We start from the raw sequence: 23202 nt of genomic DNA on the forward strand, positions 1-23202 counted from the left end.
AATACACCAGTTAACATGACACAGACTTAACATGATAGAAATATTATCAGCAAACTTAATGACTAGACTAATTATTCTGATCTGAATGGCATATATCAAGAAACATTGACTCCTCTCTTTGCTGTATAGTGGGAGCAGTGGCGCCGGAACGAGTTTGCAATTAGGGGGATTTTTTTTTTTTTTTTTTAATTTTTTTTCAATTTTTTTTTTTTTTTCAATGTTTTTTGCCGGCGCCCTGACGGGAGCCGGCAAGAAAAAATTATGTTTTTTTGAACGTCTGGATGATTTTTAGCCATATTTAGAGGAATATCTAATTTTAAATTAACATTAGGATTATACTGTAGTGATGTAATTATTCAGTATTTTCTCCTTTTCTCACTCACTTGGTGACCTGCTCTCCCTTTAGGTCATTTTACAATTACACTACAACAGACAGCAACACAGGCAGAAACACTGAACTTATTATTATTATCACTTCGAAACACAGTGCAAAACTTGTCACCTCAACACAAAAATAAAATAACAATAACCGTATACGATTATAGCAGCAGCCAATGACAGTGAGTGCAAACAGAGTCCAGGTCTGTCTGTCTCTCAGGTGTAATAATCCCACAATGATCACGGCTTTAACAAGTGTCACAGGCTGTGTAAACAGTGTAAAGTGGGCTCTCTGTAATTTGATCCCTGGGTCTGTCTGTCTCAGGTGTAATAATCCCACAACGATCATGGCTTTAACAAGCATCACAGGCTGTGTAACCAGTGTAAAGTGGGCTCTAAGCGTCAGGGGCAGTTGCCCCCTCAGATTAAAAAAAAAAAAAAAAAAAAAAAAAAATTTTTTTTTTTTTTTTTTTTTAGGGGGCCCAAATTTTAAGGGGGACAAAATGTCCCCATGTCCCCCTTGTTCCGGCGCCAGTGAGTGGGAGATGCATTTTTGAGTAGGCTATTAAAATAGCATGTCAAGTTCACATTTCTTTATTGCCAGATTAAACAATTCTTATTGGTTGTTGGTTGGTTCAACACAACATGTGCGCGCAATCGCGCATGCGTGCTTCTTCTTCTTCTCTAGCCTACAAGCATGTAACTTCCTTGATTGTTATTGTTGATAATTTTATTTAAATAGGCTACATTTTTAAACAAGAAAGGAACATAGTGCACTGCAAAATATTTTTAATTACATTTGTAAAAAAAAAAAGATTTTTTTTTTTTTTTTTTTTTCTATTCTCTGAAATTATTAGGGAGATCCGGACCTCCCTGTGCTCATAGCTAGATACGGGCCTGGGTACTGTTTACATTTTGGCTCTACATAGTCACTCACAGATAGGCTGCAAAGTAATCTCTCAAGACAGACTTTATCATTTTTTAACCGATGGGTTCCCCCACATTGGCTCAAAGTAACCAAATTGACTCGGAAGTTTTCTGCCTGCTTGAGAATGTTGAGCCTGGTGGTGACGCGAGGTTAGAGAATGTTGACTGTGTTCCTCTTAAAGAGACAGGACGCTGCTCCGCGGATTGTGTACAACTGCGAGGGGTGCGTGTCACTTTAAATCCACAGGAGAGTTGCACACAATGATGAAAGTGACTGCAGCGAGTTTAGCCCTGCGACTGCTGGAGCTGAAGGAAGGAAAGACGTGGCGGCGGAACACAAACTCACCCCCACTCTCTCTCTCTGTCGACCTTTGGATCTACGGAGCACGGGGAGGCAGTTCCGCAGTCCGCGGTGGCAATTGGCTGCACTCCTCCTCCCCACTGCTGACAACCGCTTGCTCTCGCGCGTTGTTGAACAAGAGACAAGAATGCATACTGCGCATAGCCTTTGACACGCTGCTGCTGGCCTCTACACGGCACGCGTGCACGTACGTACATGATGCGGTACGGTACGCGTGTGCGCGTTGCTGCTGCTGCTGCTGCTGGAACCCAAAGTCCCCCGGTCGGTCGGTCGGTCGGTCAGTGCACGCCGGCGCAGTGAGGCAGTCTGCGGAATGTTTGAAGATTAACGAGGTTACTAACCGAGTCCTTTAAACCGCACGAGACTACGACTGAGGAGCCATTTCCCTGTTCCCACAAGCAGGCCAGGAGGCACCGACCGAGGCGAGCAGCGTGCTGCTGTGACTGGCTGGACCCGGGAGGAGACAGAGCAGAGCACCGTTCAGCAGAAGACAGACACCATGACGGAGCAACGGATGTCTCGGTGGTATTTTGGCGGGTTGGCGTCGTGCGGGGCCGCCTGCTGCACGCATCCTCTGGATCTCATCAAGGTGAGTGGTGGTGCTGAGTGATGCACAGATGCAGGCAGGGCCTGCTGTCAGTACTCTGACCCGACGTGTAGTAGGCTCTGAGGCTGCCAGCTGTTTCCTGAACAGAGGAGCCACACACACATACATACACATACATACACATAGAGGCCATTTACACCTGCCCCTAACATGCGTTTTCTGTGATCAGATTGCAATCAGATTGTGTTTTATCACTTGAAATGCCAGGTGTAAACATCCCCAAAACGCATTGAAGAAGGATTGCAATCTGATCGGCCAAACCACCTCCGGAGGTGGTCAGGAATGCATTGTGTACACATTGAACACGAGTGTAAATGCAATGTGTCCTCTCAATCTGGATACAGCAACTTTATGCGGATTGAGAGGACAACCATTTCTGCAATCTGATTGCAATCAGATTGCAATCAGATGTCAGAATGCATGTTAATGCCAGGTGTAAATGGAATCAGGCTGAAGTGATAAAATACAATCATACACATACACATACACTCTCCTCCTGCCGAAACATCACCATCATTGTAATTCAGTGAGCTTTATGTAGCCATACCTACCAGGTTCGTTGTGTTGGGGAAAGTTATTCTGGCATGTGTGGTGTATTATTCTGGTTCAGTGTTTCATTTTTTTATTACTCTCCATGAAAGAGAACATTTCAATTCAATGGCAACTGTTTAAATGTGATGCTTTGTTCAATGAAATCATGCACCGACCTATTATAGTATATATATTTTCTCTAAGTTAGAGATACTTATCAAATGCTACTGTAATTGCGCCACATTTGCGCCACACCTGGCACGGTGGCTCAGTGGTAGAGCTGTCGCCTCGCAGTCAGAAGGTCCTGAGTTCGATTCTCGCCTGGGACACTGCGGGCGCTGTGGTTGTGTTCCCCCCATATCTTCAGTGCCTACTGCCCAGGTGGGGTATCTCGTCGTAAGGGCCTTTCTCTCTGTGTGGAGTTTGCATGTTCTCCCCGTGCTCCCCCAGGGGGGTTCCTCCGTACATAACCCCCCCCCCATTAAAAAAACAAAACATGCAGAAGATCAGATCGTCATCGTCATCCGACCAGTGACGACAACATCCGAAGTTGGTCCCCGGGCGCTGTACGAGAAAGTGACCACTGCTCCTGGCCTGCCCCCCTGGAGGAAAGGACAAAGCCAGGATGGGTTAAATGCAGAGGACACTTTTCACCGGCCACCGTCAGCATGTGTGTGTTGTGGCCGCATGCATGTGTTGATGTGTAATCGTGTGACAATAAAAGACGGGCTTGTCCGTCTAAAATCGTGTTTTTTTTTAATCGTGTTTACAAAAGAGGGTCTTCTCTCCGTTTGGTATGGTCACGTGTGTGTGTGTGTGTGTGTGTGTGTGTGTCCTCATTACCCAGTGGGGTTGTGCTCTTGGTTGGTTCACTGCACAGAGTAAACAGGAGTAAATGATCATATAACCATAACCCATACTAGACTAAACATCACGTTGTTCATTTACACTTTTCAGTGTAGTCAGTTGGTCTACCCAACGCCAAAAGGACAAAGAGTGAATGGGAAGAAAATCCTCGTTGGATTTACTTGCATACTTCCCAGCTGCTACCTTATTAAACCCATAGAGACTCAGCACTGAGGACAGCACCACACACAGCAGCCAGGATAACCTTATTAAACCCATAGAGACTCAGCACTGAGGAGAGCACCACACACAGCAGCCAGGATAACCTTATTAAACCCATAGAGACTCAGCACTGAGGAGAGCACCACACACAGCAGCCAGGATAACCTTATTAAACCCATAGAGACTCAGCACTGAGGAGAGCACCACACACAGCAGCCAGCATAACCCTGAGAGCAGTAAATGTCCCTCAGGAAGTCACGTGGTGTGTAATGATGTAGACACAGTCTGTTATTACTACGCTGCATGTGCTTTAATCCTGCTCTTTGTTGGCCTGTGCCTTGGATCAACATGTTTCCACCAGAAAGATTCACCTAACCTGGCAGAAAAATGAACATCTCCAAAAACAAGACTAGTTTAATTGTGCTGTAACTGGGCCCAGGTTTGGTAGCAGGCAGCCACATAAAGTAGAGTTAGTTAGTATGAAGCATTAGACTGCGACCCCTGATTTCCCAACTCAGCGCATGTTGGGAAATTGTTTAAATTGCCATGTGACCTGCAGTGAAATAGCCGGCCCACGTGACAGTTGTTTCAACTGTTGGGTCTAAAATACAGAGCCTGGTCTTCTACCTGCTCTATTTGTTAAAGGAACACTCCGCCCATTTTCAACCAGCTTTGTATCATTAGAACATCAGTAGTATATCAGAAAACTATAAACTGTTTTGAAGTCTGTCATTTAATTTGACAGTTATTGAGTGTTAAAGTGTGGACCAGTGACATCACTGGTCCACACTAACTCAAATTAATAACTCATTAACTCAAATCAACTCTCAATAACTGTCAAACTAGATGAATGACTTCAAAACCGTCATCTAGTTTGACAGTTATTGAGAGTTGATTTGAGTTAAGGAGTTATTCATTTGAGTTAGTGTGGACCAGTGATGTCACTGGTCCACACTTTAACACTCAATAACTGTCAAATTAAATGACAGATTTCAAAACGGGTTACAGCTTTCTGATATACTACTGATGTTCTAATGATACAAAGCTGGTTGAAAATGGGCAGAGTGTTCCTTTAAGCGCCTTGAGATAACTTGTTATGATTTTGTGCTAAATATAAATTGATGATTGCTTGATTGATTGATTGAACTCGCTCACTAGGACAGACAAATGTTGCAGACAGTTGTCTGTTGGTCTGTTATGGACTTTGCTATAAATGTCTTTGCCTGTGCAGGACAGAAGTCGAGTGCCTTAACCTTGAGTTGAGTGTGAGTTGAGTTGTAGTAGCTTGTTTTCAGTGTGGCTGCAGTGATCATTCTGTCTTGTACACAACGGCAATCAGACACACACACACCCACACACACACACACACACACACACACACACACACACACACACACACACACACACACACACACACACACACCACACACACCACACACACACACACACACCACACCACACCACACACACACACACCACACACACACACACACACACACACACACACACACACACACACACACACACACACACACACACACACACACACACACACACACACACACACAAGTGCACATCATCAGCAGCTTCAGACAAAATATCAAGCGTGTTAGTTGCTTTCTAGGTGCTTGGGTGGAGGCGTCAGGTGTACGACTGGGGTGATTTCAGAAGTCCAGTGTTGTGACTGCGAATCACTGAACAAAATAAAATATTTTGTTCAGCGATTTACTTTGTGCATTCATTGACTTTGCCACCACAGGTAGAAAACCACCCCGACCTTCAGTTGTTTGTTTGATCCATCATCGCGTTAACCGAATATTTCCCGTCCTTCACAGACTTTTATGGAAACAATGACAGGAACATGTGAAGGCTGTCATTTTAATAACACAGATAATAATAGATTGTGACAGAATTCTTATGACCCTGTCTGTCAAAGTCAAAATGACAGACAGGGAGACAGTCTAACACAACCTCTGGTTTGACCTCTACCTTACTGCATGGTGTATGAGCACACACTGTATTTCTGTTATGCGGAGCTCTTAAGGGCCTTATTTCAGACCATGGCTCTTGTGCTATGCTTGCCATGTTAAAAAGCAAAATATTGTAGCCTTTCCCCCAGCAGCAGCAGCAGCAGCAGCACACACTAAGGGTGCTTTCTCACTGCCGCCCCGGTACCGTTCCCGAGCACACTTGTCCCCAAATTGACCCAAGTTTCGGAACATTTGACGAGTGTGAACGTTGTACCCGGGCGTGCAACAGGGAACCGTTCCGAACCTCATAGACAACACACGGGCGACGATAAACTCCAGGCATAGTTGATGATGCAAGTGCACTCTGTTCCGTTTCCGAGCGCGGAAGAAATGTTGTAATGTGAAAGCTGACTAGCGAGCGAGAGGGGGGGGGGGGCAATCGTTCCCGGGTGCGGAACAGAACAGAACAGAACAGAACAGAACAGAACGGAACAGAACAGAACGGAACGGAACGGAACGGAACGGAACGGAACAAAAGCAATCGTTCCCAGTGAGAAAGCAGCCTAATTGACACTCAGTTAATGTGTATCACACACTCCATGGAACAACCTGCACGAAGCAAGCGACACTTTGATAGATTTTTGTAATATAATCTAATGTGATGTAACTTATCACATGATATGCTGTTTTCCTTTTCTCCTCATGGTAGAGATTAATACATTGAGGGAAAGGACTGATTGACCTTTTACTCTTTGGAAATCATAATAAGACTACAAAGATGGTAGGTTTGGTGGTTAGGTTTACTACAAATCCCTGCGGCGGTTACATTTATTTGAACTTTGATGCAGCGTGATGCTGCATGGGACACCATGCATGACTCTGGGATGTGGGCCTTTGAGGGGGGGGGGGGTCATCTTAGAGGTGATTGGCCAAGGAGGACTTTAAAATCTTTCTTGAATTAAAATGTGAACTTAACGGCCTAAAGAGTGCAAGCGCTTTGCAAAAAGCAATTCACAAATGAACAAACCAATGAATGAACTAATCAAATGAACAAACGGAGCCTTGTGCTCCCGGGCAAACTAATTAAGATCCTCAGGCTTTGGAGGCAGTAGATCTTCCTTTGGCCTGGCTTCCACATTGACTTCTTTTCTAGAGTAGATACTCCTTTTCTAGAGTAGACAGTCTTCTGTCAAGTTATTTCTTGACAATGTTCTAAGCTACACAGTACTTACCATATTAATTTCCATCAAATCTAACAGTTACTGACATCTTAATTTGGAGTAACTGCAGTGCAATTTGCAGGCGTGTGCGTGCACACACATACACACACACACACACACACATTTTATACTGTAGATTTCCTGTTAAAACTTAGATTTCCATTGTATCGGCCACCCTATTGTCCTTATCTGCCCTGGGTGTGTTTCCAAATAAGATCTACCTGACCTACCATAACTATTTGTCACATTGTCACGTGTGCGTGTGTACGTGTCGTGTACGTTTACGCAAGGTTGTGTCTCAACTCCTTTAAGCAAGACTGTTATGTTGTTCCCATTTCCAGACGTTAAAGGAGAACTGTTGTCAGTCATCTCATAGCCCTGCTGTCTACATATAGTTAACACATCTCCCCAAATCATTTTGAAATACTTGCCACATGTAATTAGATTGTTATGCCTCCGCCAGCGATAGCCAGGCCGGAGGCATAATGGATCCAGTCCGTCCGTCCGTATGACGTACCTCCGTCCGATGTTCGTTAACGTGATATCTGAGGAACGCCTTGACGGAATTTAATCAAATTAGCCTCAAACATCGACTTGGACTCAAGGACGAACTGATTTGATTTTGGTGGTCAAAGGTCAAAGTTCAAGGTCACTGTGACCTCACAAACGCCATTCCCAAGTTTGTTAACGTGATATCTCAGGAACGGCTTGATGGAATTTCTTCCAATTTGGCTCAAACATCGACTTGGACGCAAGGATGAACTGATTAGATTTTGGTGATCAAAGGTCAAAGGTCACTGTGACCTCTCGAATGCCATTTTCAAGCTCGCTAAAGCGAGGAATGCCTTGATGGAATTTCTTCGAATTTGCCTCAAATGTCCATTTGGACTCAAGGTTGAACTGATTTTGGTGGTCAAAGTTCAAGGTCAGTGTGACCTCACGACCGCTCGTTTCATGCTCGTTAACACGATATCTCAGGAACGCCTTGACGGAATTTCATCCAATTTTTCCTCAAACGTCCACTTGGACTCAAGGATGAACTGATTACGTTTTGGTGGGTAAAGGTCAAAGTTCAAGGTCACTGTGTGACCTCACGAACCCCATTCCCAAGTGAAAGCCAGTAGTTTGTGAAATGGCTTGGTAACTTTTAGACCGAAGAGAAAGCCAGTAGTTTGTTGATATTAGTGGCCAATCTAAAAGGGGCTCAAGGTGCATCTCTCTTTATTCTTTATTATTCTTATATCTAATGGATACTTGTGTAAAACATGTGAAATATGGTGTATGTTTTTTACCACTACATATTTTTGTTTAATGATAGTGTGGTTTGAAGGGATCCATGGCCTTCCAGCTCAAACACTGATTGGCTAGAACAGAGGCCACTCCTCATTGTTTGAACGGAGGCCAGACTTGGAACAGAGCCAGTTCTAGAGATATGGACATAATAAGATAACACACACACACACACACAGGAGCTAGTTGGCTATGCTTTAACCTGTGCGTGCGTGCGTGTGTGTGGTGTGCATGCATGCTCAGGGTAACCATTAGGGCTGCCCTTGACCAACGATTATCCTGGTCGACTGGAAATCGACCACAGCTCCGACCAATCGATTGGTCGAAACGGGGTTTAAAAGAAAACAAAAAAAACTTTTGCAGTGTACTTTTTTGTTTTTATTTTTTGCAGTGTACTTTTTTTCCGGAGGCATTATGGATCCGGGTTGTCTGTCCGTCCGTACGTCCGTCCGATGTTCGTTAACACGATATCTGAGGAACGCCTTGACGGAATTTCATCAAATTTGCCTCAAACAGCGACTTAGACTCAAGGATGATCTGATTAGATTTTGGTGGTCAAAGGTCAAAGGTCAAGGTCACTGTGACCTCTTGAACACCATTTTCAAGCTTGTTAACGCGATATCTCAGGAATGTCTAGACGGAATTTCATCAAATCTGCCTCAAACATTGAGTTGGACTCAAGGATGAACTGATTAGATTTAGGTGGTCAAAGGCCAAGGTCACTGTGACCTCTCGAACGCCATTTTCAAGCTTGTTTACTCTTACTTGAGTTAATTTCCTGGACTAGTGGTAATTTTAATTCTACTTCAGTAGGATTTGTCAGCACTCTTTCCACCTATGCCAGTGTTATTGTAATGTCCAGCATGTTAACTATGGTAACAGATCATGCTAATGTGTGTGTTCAGGTGCACCTGCAGACGCAGCAGGAGGTGAAGATGAGGATGGTGGGGATGGCCGTTCAGGTGGTGAAGAATGACGGACTGCTGGCTCTGTACAATGGCCTATCTGCCTCCCTCTGCAGACAGGTGTGTGTGTGTGTGTGTGTGTGTGTGTGTGTGTGTGTGTGTGTGTGTGTGTGTGTGTGTGTGTGTGTGTGTGTGTGTGTGTGTGTGTGTGTGTGTGTGTGTGTGTGTGTGTGTGTGTGTGTCTGTGTATCTGTTTGTGTGAGGTTCTGTCAGTATATTATATAAAATGGCTTCTCCTGTCAGTGTGGTTGCACCATTCATGTTAATGGTTATCCCATCTCTCCTAGAAACATTAGACCGCTGATGGCTCTCTGCAGGCTCTTTAGTCAGCTGCAGTATCTCTGTCTATAATTATGACAAATAAATGTATTTTTATTCTCAGTATTATCTCATACACACATATGTCATTGTAAGATTATATCTTTTGTACTGATTGATTTATACTTATATTGACTTTCGCAGTTTGCTTTCTTCCCTCTACACATGAAGTTTGAGCTGAATAGTATTCCCCCTTGCCACTAGAGTTCTTAAGTAGAGTAAGTTGGAAGCCCGAGCCCAACCTGACCCGACCAATTAACATAAATTGTTGGCCCGAACCCGCCCCGACGGGCTCAGCGCGTGCTCAGCCAGGGTCAGGTTGGGCTGAACCTGAGATATCGCTCTGTGTGGACGTGTGGTTAGAGGAAGAGAGACCTGTCAGTTGACATCAGAATAAGCTTTTGGTAACTCTTATTATTAGTTTAGAAAAAGATTAAAAACAGGTTGGTTCAGGTTGGTTGGCTGTTGAAACATGTTATTGTGACTGATTCTTTCAATGGCGCATATCTGGAGGCAATAGCGACTTTGTGGTTGATTTTCTTACCATCATCTGACTACAGTTGTGTGGCTGAAGCCCAGAGTCACTGAGACTGAGGTACCGTATGGTCCTCCCAAGCCCTTCTAAGAAATGATAAAAATAAGAGGAGAGCAAGGTGTTTGTCAGATGAGGAGAGCAAGGTGTTTGTCAAATGAGGAGAGCAAGGTGTTTGTCAGGTGAGGAGAGCAAGGTGTTTGTCAGATGAGGAGAGCAAGGTGTTTGTCAGGTGAGGAGAGCAAGGTGTTTGTCAGGTGAGGAGAGCAAGGTGTTTGTCAGGTGAGGAGAGCAAGGTGTTTGTCAGATGAGGAGAGCAAGGTGTTTGTCAGATGAGGAGAGCAAGGTGTTTGTCAGATGAGGAGAGCAAGGTGTTTGTCAGGTGAGGAGAGCAAGGTGTTTGTCAGATGAGGAGAGCAAGGTGTTTGTCAGATGAGGAGAGCAAGGTGTTTGTCAGATGAGGAGAGCAAGGTGTTTGTCAGATGGAATATAGCTGACAGGGACGTGGAATACTCAAAACTATGTCTGAACTCCTGGCCTGTGTAGCCATAGATAGACTCCTCCTGGTGGTTGAATGAAGCAACTGTGTGACATTATGATGAGGATAACACAGGATTCAGCCCTCACATGGTGTCCATCTTTCTTTCTTTTTTACCTTCCACTTCCTGTCCTCTTTTCATTTTACACTTCAATTTAATCCCAATTACAGATTACAACATCCCTGTTCCATTTCTTTCTCCATGACTTGTTTTGTTTTATGCTGAACATCTGTATACCCCTCACATGTCATTTCAACCTCTTAAAGTCTCCTCTCCTCTTTTTCTCCTCTTCTTCTCCTCTCCTTCTCCTTCTCCTCTCCTCTCCTCTCCTCTCCTCTCCTCTTCTTCTCCTCTCCTTCTCCTTCTCTTCTCTTCTCTTCTCTTCTCTTCTCTTCTGCTCTGCTCTGCTCCCCTCTCCTCATAGATGTCCTATTCCCTGACCAGATTTGCCATCTATGAGACGGTAAGGGACACGATTGCCAGAACAAGCCAGGGACCCATGCCCTTCTACCAGAAGGTCCTGCTGGGAGCCTTTGGAGGTAGAAAGACACACAGGCACACACACACTCTCTCTCTCTCTCTCTCTCTCTCACTCTCTCTCTCACTCTCTCACTCACTCACTCACTCACACACACGCACACTCACTCACACTGTCTTATGTTTTTTGTCTTTGCCAACAGGTTTCACTGGTGGTCTTGTTGGCACGCCAGCAGACATGGTGAATGTCAGGTAAGATCAGATCAGATCAGATCAACTTTATTGTCCCCGAGGGGAAATTAGTCTTGGGCTACAAAGTGCATTACAGCATGTCGATCGGCAGTAACATGTACCAACAAAAGAAAAACGACAACGACAACAACATGACAGCAAGACAACAGTAGCATTAGAACAAGACATTGCACAGAACCCGGGTTGAACAGGCGGTGCCTGTTTAGGCAAGAAAAATTGCACCCCCCATATTACACTGACCCTTATTGCACTATCATGTGAAAATAAGATGATAAAATAATAAGATAAATAAAAGCATATAACCATAAAAATCATAGAAGCATAAAACCATGGCGAGATGAAAACAAGGAGAAACCACAAGAAGGACTAAAAGAAAAGAACAAGCGCGCTTACCTACTGCCACCTCCCATCAGTGCAGGTGTTCCACCCGTGAGGAAGGGGCTCGCTGTCTATTCAGCAGTGCTATAGAAGTAGGAAGGAAAGATAGATTATATCTGTTGCTTTTACAGCAGCTGGCTCTGAACCGTCTGCCCGAGGGTAGCATCTCCTACTCCGAGTAGAGGATGTGGTTTGGATCAGACAGAACTCTATTTGCCAGGTTAATAACTTTGTTTTCGAAGATGGACTGAAGTGTCGGGTAGTCCTTTCTACCGATCACCTTCATGGCAATTTTTACCATCCTCATCACTCTCGATTTGAGCTGTACAGTGAGAGTCCCAAACCATGCGGCCATGCCATATCTAATCAAGCTTTCTAGTACGGCTTTATATAAAGTGGACATGATGCTGGAGCTCACGCCGAACAGTCTAAGTCTGCGCAGAAAGTGGAGACGTTGAGCCAGCTTCACACACAAGTAGTCGACATGCACGTTCCATTTAAGCGTGTTGTCCATCTGGATCCCCAGATACTTATATGAGCTGAAGATACCATGTCAATATCCACTTTAATTAAACATACAGACAATTACAATTATGTGTTAATGAAGCATCATGCAAATGATGATGATTTATCATGAAAACTAGATTTGGGTCCTTGCCCGGGAGAGCAGATAAGTAAGGGGCCCTCTCAAGAGATAAACTGGTTATTGAGATAACAATTGCCCAACTGCCTTGGTGCTGTCAGTATTTGTCTTGCTTCTGACAGGTGTAGCTTTCAAAAACTTGGTTGCGCCATTTATTTTATTTCTCAACTGACTGCTATCAGTGTCTTAACATCGTGTTACACTCAAGAACTTCATTGGAAAGAAGTCTCTAACTTTAATGTGTCGTCCTTGATCATTTTCAAATCCAGGTTCTTTTGTTTAGTGCATTTTAAAGATGGTCAACTAAACTGTGATTCCTCCTAGGATGCAGAATGATGTCAAACTGGCACCGGAGCTGAGGAGAAAGTGAGTGCTGTAACTTGCTGGAAACTGGAAATTTGCCAAGGCATTATAAACCTCTTTCACATATTTAACTGTTAAAGCTTGTTTGTGTGTTTCTTCTAGCTACAAACACGCCATTGATGGGCTGGTCAGAGTCTTCAGAGAAGGTAAATCACGCACCAGCAGAATGTGTAACTGCATGCAGAGGACACTTGTTTCCATGTCTGAACCCTGACCTTTGTCCTGTCCTGTAGAGGGTGTGAGGAAACTGTTCTCAGGAGCCACCATGGCCTCCAGCAGAGGAGCACTGGTCACTGTGGGACAGGCAAGTCACACAGCTCATCGTCTGAACTCTGCAGATCATTTTAGATCACTGAAGTTCACCATCATGTGACCTTTGCTCATATTCCAGGTGCACGCTTTACGTCATTAAAAAAATCGTGGAGATTTTTCTAAAGCCTGAAGCTTTTGTAGGACTAGTCTGGGGCCAAAAGCTTGGCATCTGGTCATCCGGTAAAAAAGAAAAAGCGGAAACAGCAGTTGCAGATCCGGCGGATACAGAAACGGTCTGTGTTAAAAAAAACAAATCTGCTCTGAAAACATGGCATCATAGTAAACAAATGTGATGCAAGTGATCTGGCCATGTTGCGACTACACAAAAATCAAATGAACTAACAACCATATAAAAGCATCTTTCTATGCGGGAAGGATAACACTGTAATGCAAACAGGCAGGGAAATCCGCCGGATCTGGCAGATCTTAGACCGGAAGACCAATTGAGCGAGAGAGAGCCTGGTGACACAAGGTTACTTAGGACAGTAAAGAACAGAGTTTTTCTCTTTCTCTTTTCACTTTAATGTGTATTTTATCACACATACTGTACACAAGATACATTCATTTGCTAACACCTTACATTACGGTTCACCAGATGCTTAATTATGTAGTTACCGTAATCATTGATTATTGAATCAGGAATAGCATCATTAACTTGACAGTTGAATTGATCATTATGTGATGTATGTGTGTGATGTATTCATTACCTCTTTGGCCCAGCCACTGGTAATAATAATGATAATGAATGGGCTGTCTTAATTTATCAATTAGTGGTTATTCAGACAGTGATGAATTAACTACATAATTAAACATTAAGTAGCCAACTGCAATGTCAAATGTTACCATTCATTGTTTCTGTTAATGATTAATAACAAGACATGGAATAGTCATTGTGTTTATGGTTTGTGGTAATTTATCATTGCTGAATTCATTTCCTAGATGAATAGCGTACTTTTTCCAAACTGTCCCATTTAAACATTACATAATGGATTAGGGCATTGCAGCCTTAGCTTTACTTTTAGAAAGTGGAAGTTGGCAAGCACAACCAAAGGAAATTGCTTTCAGACTGTAGGTCTAACCTAGGTGAAACGACAGTATCGGTGCAACTACTGTACTCACATTTATTGAGTCCAAAACATTCATAGCAATTACTTAAAGTCTTATTAGTTGACTAAATATAGAGTATGCTTGTATAGATAATTTGTATACATACATGCCACAGCATTTTCTTTGTTAATTTGAGTCTACCTTGATTCCACACCTACAATGCAAAGGCTGGAGAGTCATTAGAGTCAACCTTTCATCATATGTCCAATTGCAGGGACTGGATCTGAACAATATCAAAATACAGATGCTGTTAGCATTGGCCTGTAACTTAATAATTCTAATAACAGGTTGATTAATCACTTGCACTCATCCAGTGATTGTCGAATATTTCTAGTTTTATAAACAGACTGATAATGGCAACAGAACCTACATGCTTTTCTGAGGCTCATAACACTCAAGGTTACACATTGTTTACAAAACTGTGGTTGCCTGGGGGGAAAAAAACAGTGTTAAGCCTTTGTAACAAGCTAAGATATATTGCTAATAGGTAGGGCTGGGCCATAATTCAATATTATCATTATTTGCTTTCAGTGGAATCATATTGTGAAGATATGAAGATATTTTAATATTGTGAAACCTTTAAATACGTCTAAATTGATGATTACAAAGCAAATTTGACTTTTTTTTTTTTTTTTTTTTTTTTTTAATCCTTTATTTAACCAGGAAGGTCCCATTGAGATACAATATCTCTTCTGCCAGGGAGTCCTGGTCAAGATGGACAGCAAAATAAAAGGTTTCATGTAAAAACAAAAACAAAAAACAAGAATACAAACAGGGACAAATAACATCACAGCCAAAACTTAAAAACATAAATTGAGGTATGGTAGGAATATTATTCGAATATTTATGTTTGTTTTGACATAATTACCATTCGGTTCAATTTGATGGACATGAATTTGTTTATTTAACCTGATTTTGCAGACTTGAACCATATCGTTGTGTATTGATATCAAGAAAAATCCTTCTGATTATCGCAAAGTGATACTGTATTGATATTATTGCCCAGCCCTGTCTGGCATCATGTGACAGAATTGAGTATTTTCAGATAGAACAGATGGTCCTTTACAAACTTCCTCCCTCTTCTTCCACCTGTTTAGTTGGCGTGTTATGACCAGGCCAAGCAGCTGGTGCTGGGAACCGGCATGATGGGAGACAACATATTCACACATTTCCTTTCCAGCTTCATCGCTGTGAGTATCGGCTCGTCTCATTGGTTAGATTGGTCTTCTGTGGATTCAGATCAGTACATCTCTATTCAGATAGGGACCACTCCATGTGCACACTGAGCATTTAGAGCGTACTTTTGCTTTGCTTGCACATTCTGTCTGTGGGTAAAGTGGAAAACGGCCCTTGGACTTTTTCTCCTTTGCATCTTTCTGCATCTGCCTTTTAAAAACTTTTATTTCAGTTTTGCTTAGGATGAAAACACACAAAGATTGAATTGGCATCATGCCCTTGGGACTTTAATTGGATATAAACTTAATTCATACTGTAATGAGTTAAGCTGTTCAGTTTTGCCTATAATAAATCACTGAAAGTTATTATATTTTTATTTTATTTTATAATTTCTTATTTAATTTCATAACAATAACACTCAAGACACAAACAATACACACGTCAGCAACATGCAGTGGCACTGTCACTTTAACAAAACAGTTCCAAACATTTCTAAGTTACACACACACACGGACACACACACACACACACACACACACACACACACACACACACACAGACATTAGTCTATGACATAATACATAAGACTAATGTCAAATTCAAGCGGATTTGGTAGTGTGGGAAGCACTGCAGTACCAGACTCGCACACTAAAATAATGGTGGCATAATGCAGTCTGAATGAAGCCTATGGAGGGCTGGAATTGAAAGACACGTGCCAGCTGTCTTATTTCACGTCTTCTTTTTTATTCACCGGTTAATCGAAAGTAAAGTTAACCGAAAACTGACATCCCTAATACAAACTGACATCCCTAATACAAACTGACATCCCTAATACAACCTAATACAAACTGACATCCCTAATACAAACTGACATCCCTAATACAAACTGACACAAACTGACATCCCTAATACAAACTGACATCCCTAATACAAACTGACACAAACTGACATCCCTAATACAAACTGACATCCCTAATATAACCTAATACAAACTGACATCCCTAATACAAACTGACATCCCTAATACAAACTGACATCCCTAATACACATGAACTGTGTTTATCTGTAGGGAGGCTGTGCTACCATCTTGTGTCAACCTCTGGATGTGATGAAGACGAGGCTGATGAGCTCAAAGGGAGAGTACACAGTGAGTGAGCCCCGTTTCTTTTCTTATCCTCTCATTTCTCTCTGGCTTCTTCTCCCTAACTCTGTGTGTGTGTGTGTGTGTGTGTGTGTGTGTGTGTGTGTGTGTGTGTCTCTCTAGGGGGTGATGCATTGCCTACAAGAAACTGCCAAGCTGGGTCCACTGGCGTTTTACAAGGTTAGAGGTGTTATTGAGTGTATTCTATGTTGCTTTCAACCAGAACTTCTTCATTATAGCTACTTAATATTTTATGAGACTATTTCAGTGAGTTCACTAATCGCCCAATTCCACCGCTGGTATTGGCGCGGCCCCACCCAGCTTGACTTGCTTTTTTGTCTCATTCCACTGGTCAAACACCTGGACAGCCTGGGTTGAGTCGTGCTAGTTTTAGTCCCTGCTTTCTCGGGGTTCTAGGGCCGTGGACCCGGTACCATATACAGTGACGTGAAAACACTGCAGACGACTGATTGGTCAGGCAGAATCGTGTCTACTGTGTCTGGATACTGTCAATGCTGCATACCAGTTTAGTGGGACTTACCGTCTCTTCTGTTACTACCATCAGTCTTTTTGTGTTGCTGCCTTCGGCTCTGGTGAAATAAAATCGATCTCCTTGCTCAGCTTTAACCTGACGGTGGTTTTCAATTGTTTTGAGAGAGAAAAAGTCCACTGCTCGGGAAGCCCTTTGTAGTTGTGTGCTACGTCGGCTCCGCTAGGCCGGAGATGGCGGTTTAGCGAAACCGCAGCCTTTCCTGGTGAGTTGCCGCCGGGCTGGCTGCCCTTCTCCCCGTAGCGTAACCCCCGTCCCGCGCGCAGCACATGCATGTAAATAACAACAAATTGATATCTATTCTCCTGGCCGAGGGTCTCATTTGCCCATGTAGGTTAGAGGCACCAGTATTTCATAACCAGTTTAAAAGTTCCGTGTATGGATTTAATTTTAACCTTATATGTTATAGCCTACTTCCTGGTATGGTGGCAGTGACTACTAGTACTGACAGCACCAAAGTCACGTCGGCTAAAGTCACGTCCTCTCCTGCATTCAACATACAACCAAGGGATTTCATCCACCATTCATTTTCCATCTACAGTTTGTTCAAATGTCCTTGTGTTCATTTAACGTTTTATACAAATGGAAGGTGGAGGGAAGATATGTGGGCGGAGGGCGGATATGCGGTTGCTATGACGACCAGTTGTGGCCGAGGCAAGTAAACTTGCAGTGGAATCAGTCTATTCAGGTTAGAGACGAGTAAGGCCAGTAAAAGTAGAGCCGTACTGTGCTGCTATATGTGGTGGAAAAGAGCCATAGCTGTCAGTATAACCCGCGGCCTATTTACTACTACTACTATACTAACTGTGCCTGACCACTGTAGAGCAGCAGTTAGAGATAAGACCCCTGACCTCTCTAATCTTCTACACCTGGTTCAAAGACAGTTAAGGTCCGCCAAGGTTGCCCCATCATATCTTTACTGAGAAAGGCCTAAACTACTAATCATAATGTCCTCTTTCCTTACTGCCCTTACAGAAATAGGGACTTTACAATAACATGTCCTAAATGGAACCATACGTGTGATACTCCATGTCGATGCGGATATCTTCTCTATTTTACAACAGTGTGGCACAGTGGGTCATTTTGTCTGCTGCATAAAATAAGGTCTGTGGTTAACAGAAGTTTATGGGAGCACGCATTTGGGTTGAGCAGGATAATCTTCACAAACGTGACTAACCTTTATGACTTTTGGAACGTAATGCGTGATTTTTAGAAAACGCTTCAAAAGGCATAACAGTGATTAACGTCCGTGAAGATTATCCTGCTGAACCCAAATTCACACTCCCATAAACTTGTGTTAACCACAGACCTTATTGAATGCATTTAAGTAAAATCCCCATTTCTAAAACCCCATAGACTTTTCTCCCGACGAACCAACATGGCGGCGATTTCTGGTTAAGCCTACAAAAATACACGTCATCCCTGCGGTACTCTATTGTGTGTGTGTGTGTGCATGTGTACAATGACAGCCTTTGTACAGACAGCCTGTATACTGTGTACAGTTATGTATGTAGTATTTTTAATAGCAGTCACTGTGTGTATGTTATTTGTATTTTTAACAGCAGTCACTGTGTGTATGTTATTTGTATTTTTAACAGCAGTCACTGTGTGTATGTTATTTGTATTTTTAACAGCAGTCACTGTGTGTATGTTATTTGTATTTTTAACAGCAGTCACTGCACTGTGTGTCAAAGACAAATTTCCTTTAGAACAATAAAGTCTATCCTCGTATGACTAAGAAACACATGTCAGGCATTTAAGCGTATGCCTTTAGATCAAATTGGCTTTTTAGATCATGAAAAACAGCACGTTCAATCTGACGTGTCCAAACATTTGATTGGTAGTGCCAAACAGTAGTGCCAATTAATGGACCTTTTCACGCTTTATTACAAGTTCTGCAATAACAGACCACATGGTTTAGTACCTCAAAGGAAGGCTTTGCTGATTTACCACCCGCTTTTTATCATTATAATCTCGGTAATATAAAGCAGATAGTGCTTACCTTGTGTATATGTTTTCTGCATAGAGTAATCCACGTTTGACTGCCTGCAGAAACTCCGCCCCTGCCAGCTGGTGTGGGTCATTAATGCTAGTTAAGGCTCTGCATGCGATTCTCTGTGGATGTGTGAATACAGAGAAAATAAAAAACAATAACAAGCCGCCCTCTAGCAACATCTGTTCACTTCCTGTACAGAATGATGCGTTTTGCATCATTCTGGACACGGAAGTGCTGGAATAAGCTGCGGAGCTCTGTGTGCAGGAAAACATGAAGACAAGGTAAAGGCTGCCCATCTGCATAATTACCGACATTGTAACGATACAAAGCGGGTTGAAAATCGGCAAAGCCTCCCTTTAAGTCCACAGATGTAATTAAAGGAACACTCCGCCCATTTTCAACCAGCTTTGTATCATTAGAACATCAGAAAACTGTAAACGGTTTTGAAGTCTGTCATTTAATTTGACAGTTATTGAGTGTTAAAGTGTGGACCAGTGACATCACTGGTCCACGCTAACTCAAATTAATAACTCATTAACTCAAATCACCTCTCAATAACTGTCAAACTAGATGAATGATGAATAGTTTGACAGTTATTGAGAGTTGATTTGAGTTAATGAATAGCCCAAACCTTTACTAATGCTAACCGTTGTTGCAGGGTCTCGTCCCAGCGGGTATCCGGTTGATTCCTCACACAGTGCTCACCTTCATCTTCCTGGAGCAGCTCAAGAAGAACTTTGGCATCCGCATCATCAACTGAGCACGCTCCGTGACCTGCCACCCTTTTTAACCCTTCCACCGCCCTGCGAGGTCAACCGACGACACACCACTGACTGCCACTGCCATTCACAACTCCCCATCACTGCTGTTCTCACAAGTCGCAAGGAAGAAAGGGAAGAAAGGAAGTCAATTCAAATTGTCTGGGCTTTTGCACGTTTTCCTCCTCCTTTGGCTCTACCTCTGTCTCATCAGTTGTTGTACAGTTACAGTATGGACACTGGACAGTAAATCATTATGGACATTCACAGCAGCCCTGACCCTCTGGAAAGAGTGAGTTCCGTGGCCATCAATATGTTGCTAAGAAACCGCATGCTGTCTTAATGAGACCCTTAGTGACCTGCCCCATGTTAGAATGGAAGTATAAAGTTAGCTTTACCAATTGTTTAACATAGATATACAGTAGTATAGAGAGATGCAGCACAGTATAATGTGTAGGTAAGGGACAAGATGAGCTGTTTTAAGATTGAGTTGATTTTGAGTAAAGGAGGCCAAAGGAATTCTAATTTTACGGTGATGGCAGAGTAAATGTCACACTGGGACTAATTCAGAGTTAGATTTTTTCTGGCTTGTTATATTTTAATCTCTGTAATGTTTAAAGCCTGTGCCAGGAAAGTCTTCCCCAGAGACCTTCTCTCCAACAGTTTGTTAGTGCCATAGTAAGCCAGGACAGTGTTTATGCTTTGGTGGAGGGTTAACTTTAAATCTACTGTTGCCTTCAAAGCATATAATGTAGCCTTTTCGTCAGTGTCATCCTTACCTGTCGACCATTTTCTCCAAAAGCCATTACCAAAACAAGACTGAATGAACTATTATGGAATTGCATAATAATCATTGCTGCCAGTCGTGACCAACTGTTGTGATGTACTTCGAATTTTACTCTTGTGTTGATTTGTTTGTTTTTGATTGTTTTTTCCACCAGGTTAATCTTTTAGAACTGGAAATCGACTACTAACATATAAGGCTACATTTCGATTGCTTTTACTTGATTCCTCTTTGCTTCATTCCAAACCTCTTCCATCATTTCATTCTTGAATCTATTGTGGACAAGGACCAAGCTTGTTCATCTAATGAGGTCAAGCGAGGAGAGAGAGGTTGGTTGAATAGTGAAGCAATGAGAACGAATTGTGCAAATCCTGCTGACGGTACATGTTGTGTTTGACATGTGGCACAATGGTTCAGTGTCTTGTGTTCACAAGGATGTGTGTGACCACTTGAGCTCTTACTGTTTTCTCAATAGAGACGCTTGTTGAGCCCTTTATGAAGCCTATTAGAGAATTGCTATAGAGTGAAATGGCACCTCTTGACTGTAATGTTAACCATTTCATGATTCTAGCTGAATACATGTCAGACTTCATGACTCAGGATGCGTCTCTGCTTTTTAAGGCACTTTATGACAAAAATGTACATTGCTGTGTGGAGAAACACTGCATAGAAACACCATGCACATGTCGGGGGATTGTTTTGTGTATCTTCTAACACATTCTAAAAGCATACACAAATTCATGACAAATGGATCCAACGGAGGGGACCCTCCAAACGTTTTGTGACTTAAGCTGCGTTCACACCGACCTATTAAAGTTTTTCGCTGGCATCGAGTTTACATACAAAGTCAATGCAAACGAGCGAATGAGCGTATAATTCGCCTGTGAGAAAAATCGCTGGGCGTCCGAGCGACAGAGACGGAGCGACAGAGCGATTCCAAAGGGTTGAATCAAGCGACAGAGAGAAAAATAAATATCTTGGTGTGAACACAGCATTAGCAAGTAGTTATTTTCTTGCAACGGAGATTTGATCTTGATTCATTATTGTATAATGAAATAACGAATCATTATCTCTGTGCCATACCTACTCTGTTGTTGGAGCCTATGTCATGTTGCCTTATAGTGTCTGTCCCCCAGGGGGCAGTATGGTACTTTGTGAATGAAATCCTACCACTAGCTGGGTCTGAATGACGCAACCAAGCAAAAAGGATCCTCTCAACAGCTTCCCCTACACACGTACCTTTTCCCCAGATCAAATGAGAGGAGTGAATGGGATCGAGCAGCAAGACTGAATAACCTATACGTGTGAATGAGCTCCACAGAGTCAATGCTACTTAAAGAGAATGGCTGTTTGTGTGTCTGTGCATGTTCTTCAGTTTGAGAGTCTCTCAATGTGATTTAGATCAGTCATAAGAAGTGGAGTTAACCCCTACTTATGCAAATGCAGATAACTAACTGGAGGGAGTCATAACTGAGAGGTTGTGAATTTATATTTTATAGATCATGAACTAATCATTTTGGAATTAAAATACTAATGAATTAAAATACTAAAAACATGTCTCAGTTTTTGTTATGTGAATATGTGAGGTCAATGAAACATTTATTTTGGTAGCAAACCACCATCACCGAGCATTTTATGGGCCTTTTTCACAGTGCCATTTTGTGTCTAAAAGCCAGGGTAAACGGGGGCAACCAACTCATTAATTAGGGCCCCAGCACTGGAACACCTAAATGCTGGAAGTTGTAAACCCTAATTAATGTTTTGGTGCACCTGTGTTACTTCCTGCCTTTTAGACACAACATTGCTGCTGTGAGAAAGCCCTGTTAGGAACACCTGTACACCTGCTAACTCATGCAATTGCAGTGCATAAGATCATGCAGACAGAGGTCAGCATCTTCAGTTCATGTCCACATCAAACATCAGAATGGAGGAAGTGATCTCATGGTTGTTTGTGCCAGACGGGCAGGTTTGAGTATAATGATCTGGGATTTTCACGCACAGCAGTCTCTAGACAGGTTATACAGAATGGTGTGAAAAACATCCATGGCCAGACTGGTTGGAGCTGACCAAAAGGCTTCAGTAACTCAAATAACCTCTACAACTGTGGTGAGCAGAAAAGCCTCTCAGAAATCCAACCTGGAGGTGGATGCCACTTTGCTAGCTGACACGAGTAAGATTCGTACTGAGCACTTTATTAGAAACACTGGTGTTCCTTATAAAGTACTCGGTGCACTCGTCAAATCGTTGCCTACAGTGGTGGTTCTCAGCCTTTTGTGGCTCACAGCCGCCCAAAATAAAATGATGCCTACTCATCGCTAGAAGCTGTATTAATTATTTCAAAAGAAGAAGAAACAATACATCCATCGTACAAATTAAAGACATGAGTTTATGTTTCTCACATCCCATCAATCATTGCAACCCCCCTAGGCTGTACTGACTCCAGGTTGAAAACCACTGAAGTCTGCAGTAACTACAGGACTGGGTGACCTTTGTGTGTCTGTATTCTTCTGCCCCCTATTGGTCAAAGGCTTGTAGTGCACTGAAGCTTGCTGTCTGAAT

At 42.7% G+C, this 23202-nt stretch overlaps 1 protein-coding gene across 1 annotated transcript; it reads left to right on the plus strand.

Moving 5' to 3' along the window:
- The first annotated feature begins 1627 nt into the window (after positions 1 to 1627).
- slc25a10b (solute carrier family 25 member 10b) lies at positions 1628 to 22182 on the plus strand. The gene is made up of 11 exons (XM_083656252.1): positions 1628 to 2255; positions 9258 to 9377; positions 11131 to 11245; positions 11387 to 11435; positions 12781 to 12822; positions 12922 to 12965; positions 13053 to 13123; positions 15336 to 15428; positions 16484 to 16561; positions 16679 to 16735; positions 19760 to 22182. Exons 1-11 carry the CDS (start codon positions 2166 to 2168, stop codon positions 19859 to 19861), a joined length of 861 nt encoding a protein of 286 aa, XP_083512378.1. The 5' UTR covers positions 1628 to 2165; the 3' UTR covers positions 19862 to 22182.
- Positions 22183 to 23202: the final 1020 nt, after the last annotated feature.

Source organism: Poromitra crassiceps (genome assembly GCF_964638095.1).
Source record: "Poromitra crassiceps genome assembly, chromosome: 19".
In the NCBI taxonomy this organism is placed as follows: domain Eukaryota; kingdom Metazoa; phylum Chordata; class Actinopteri; order Beryciformes; family Melamphaidae; genus Poromitra; species Poromitra crassiceps.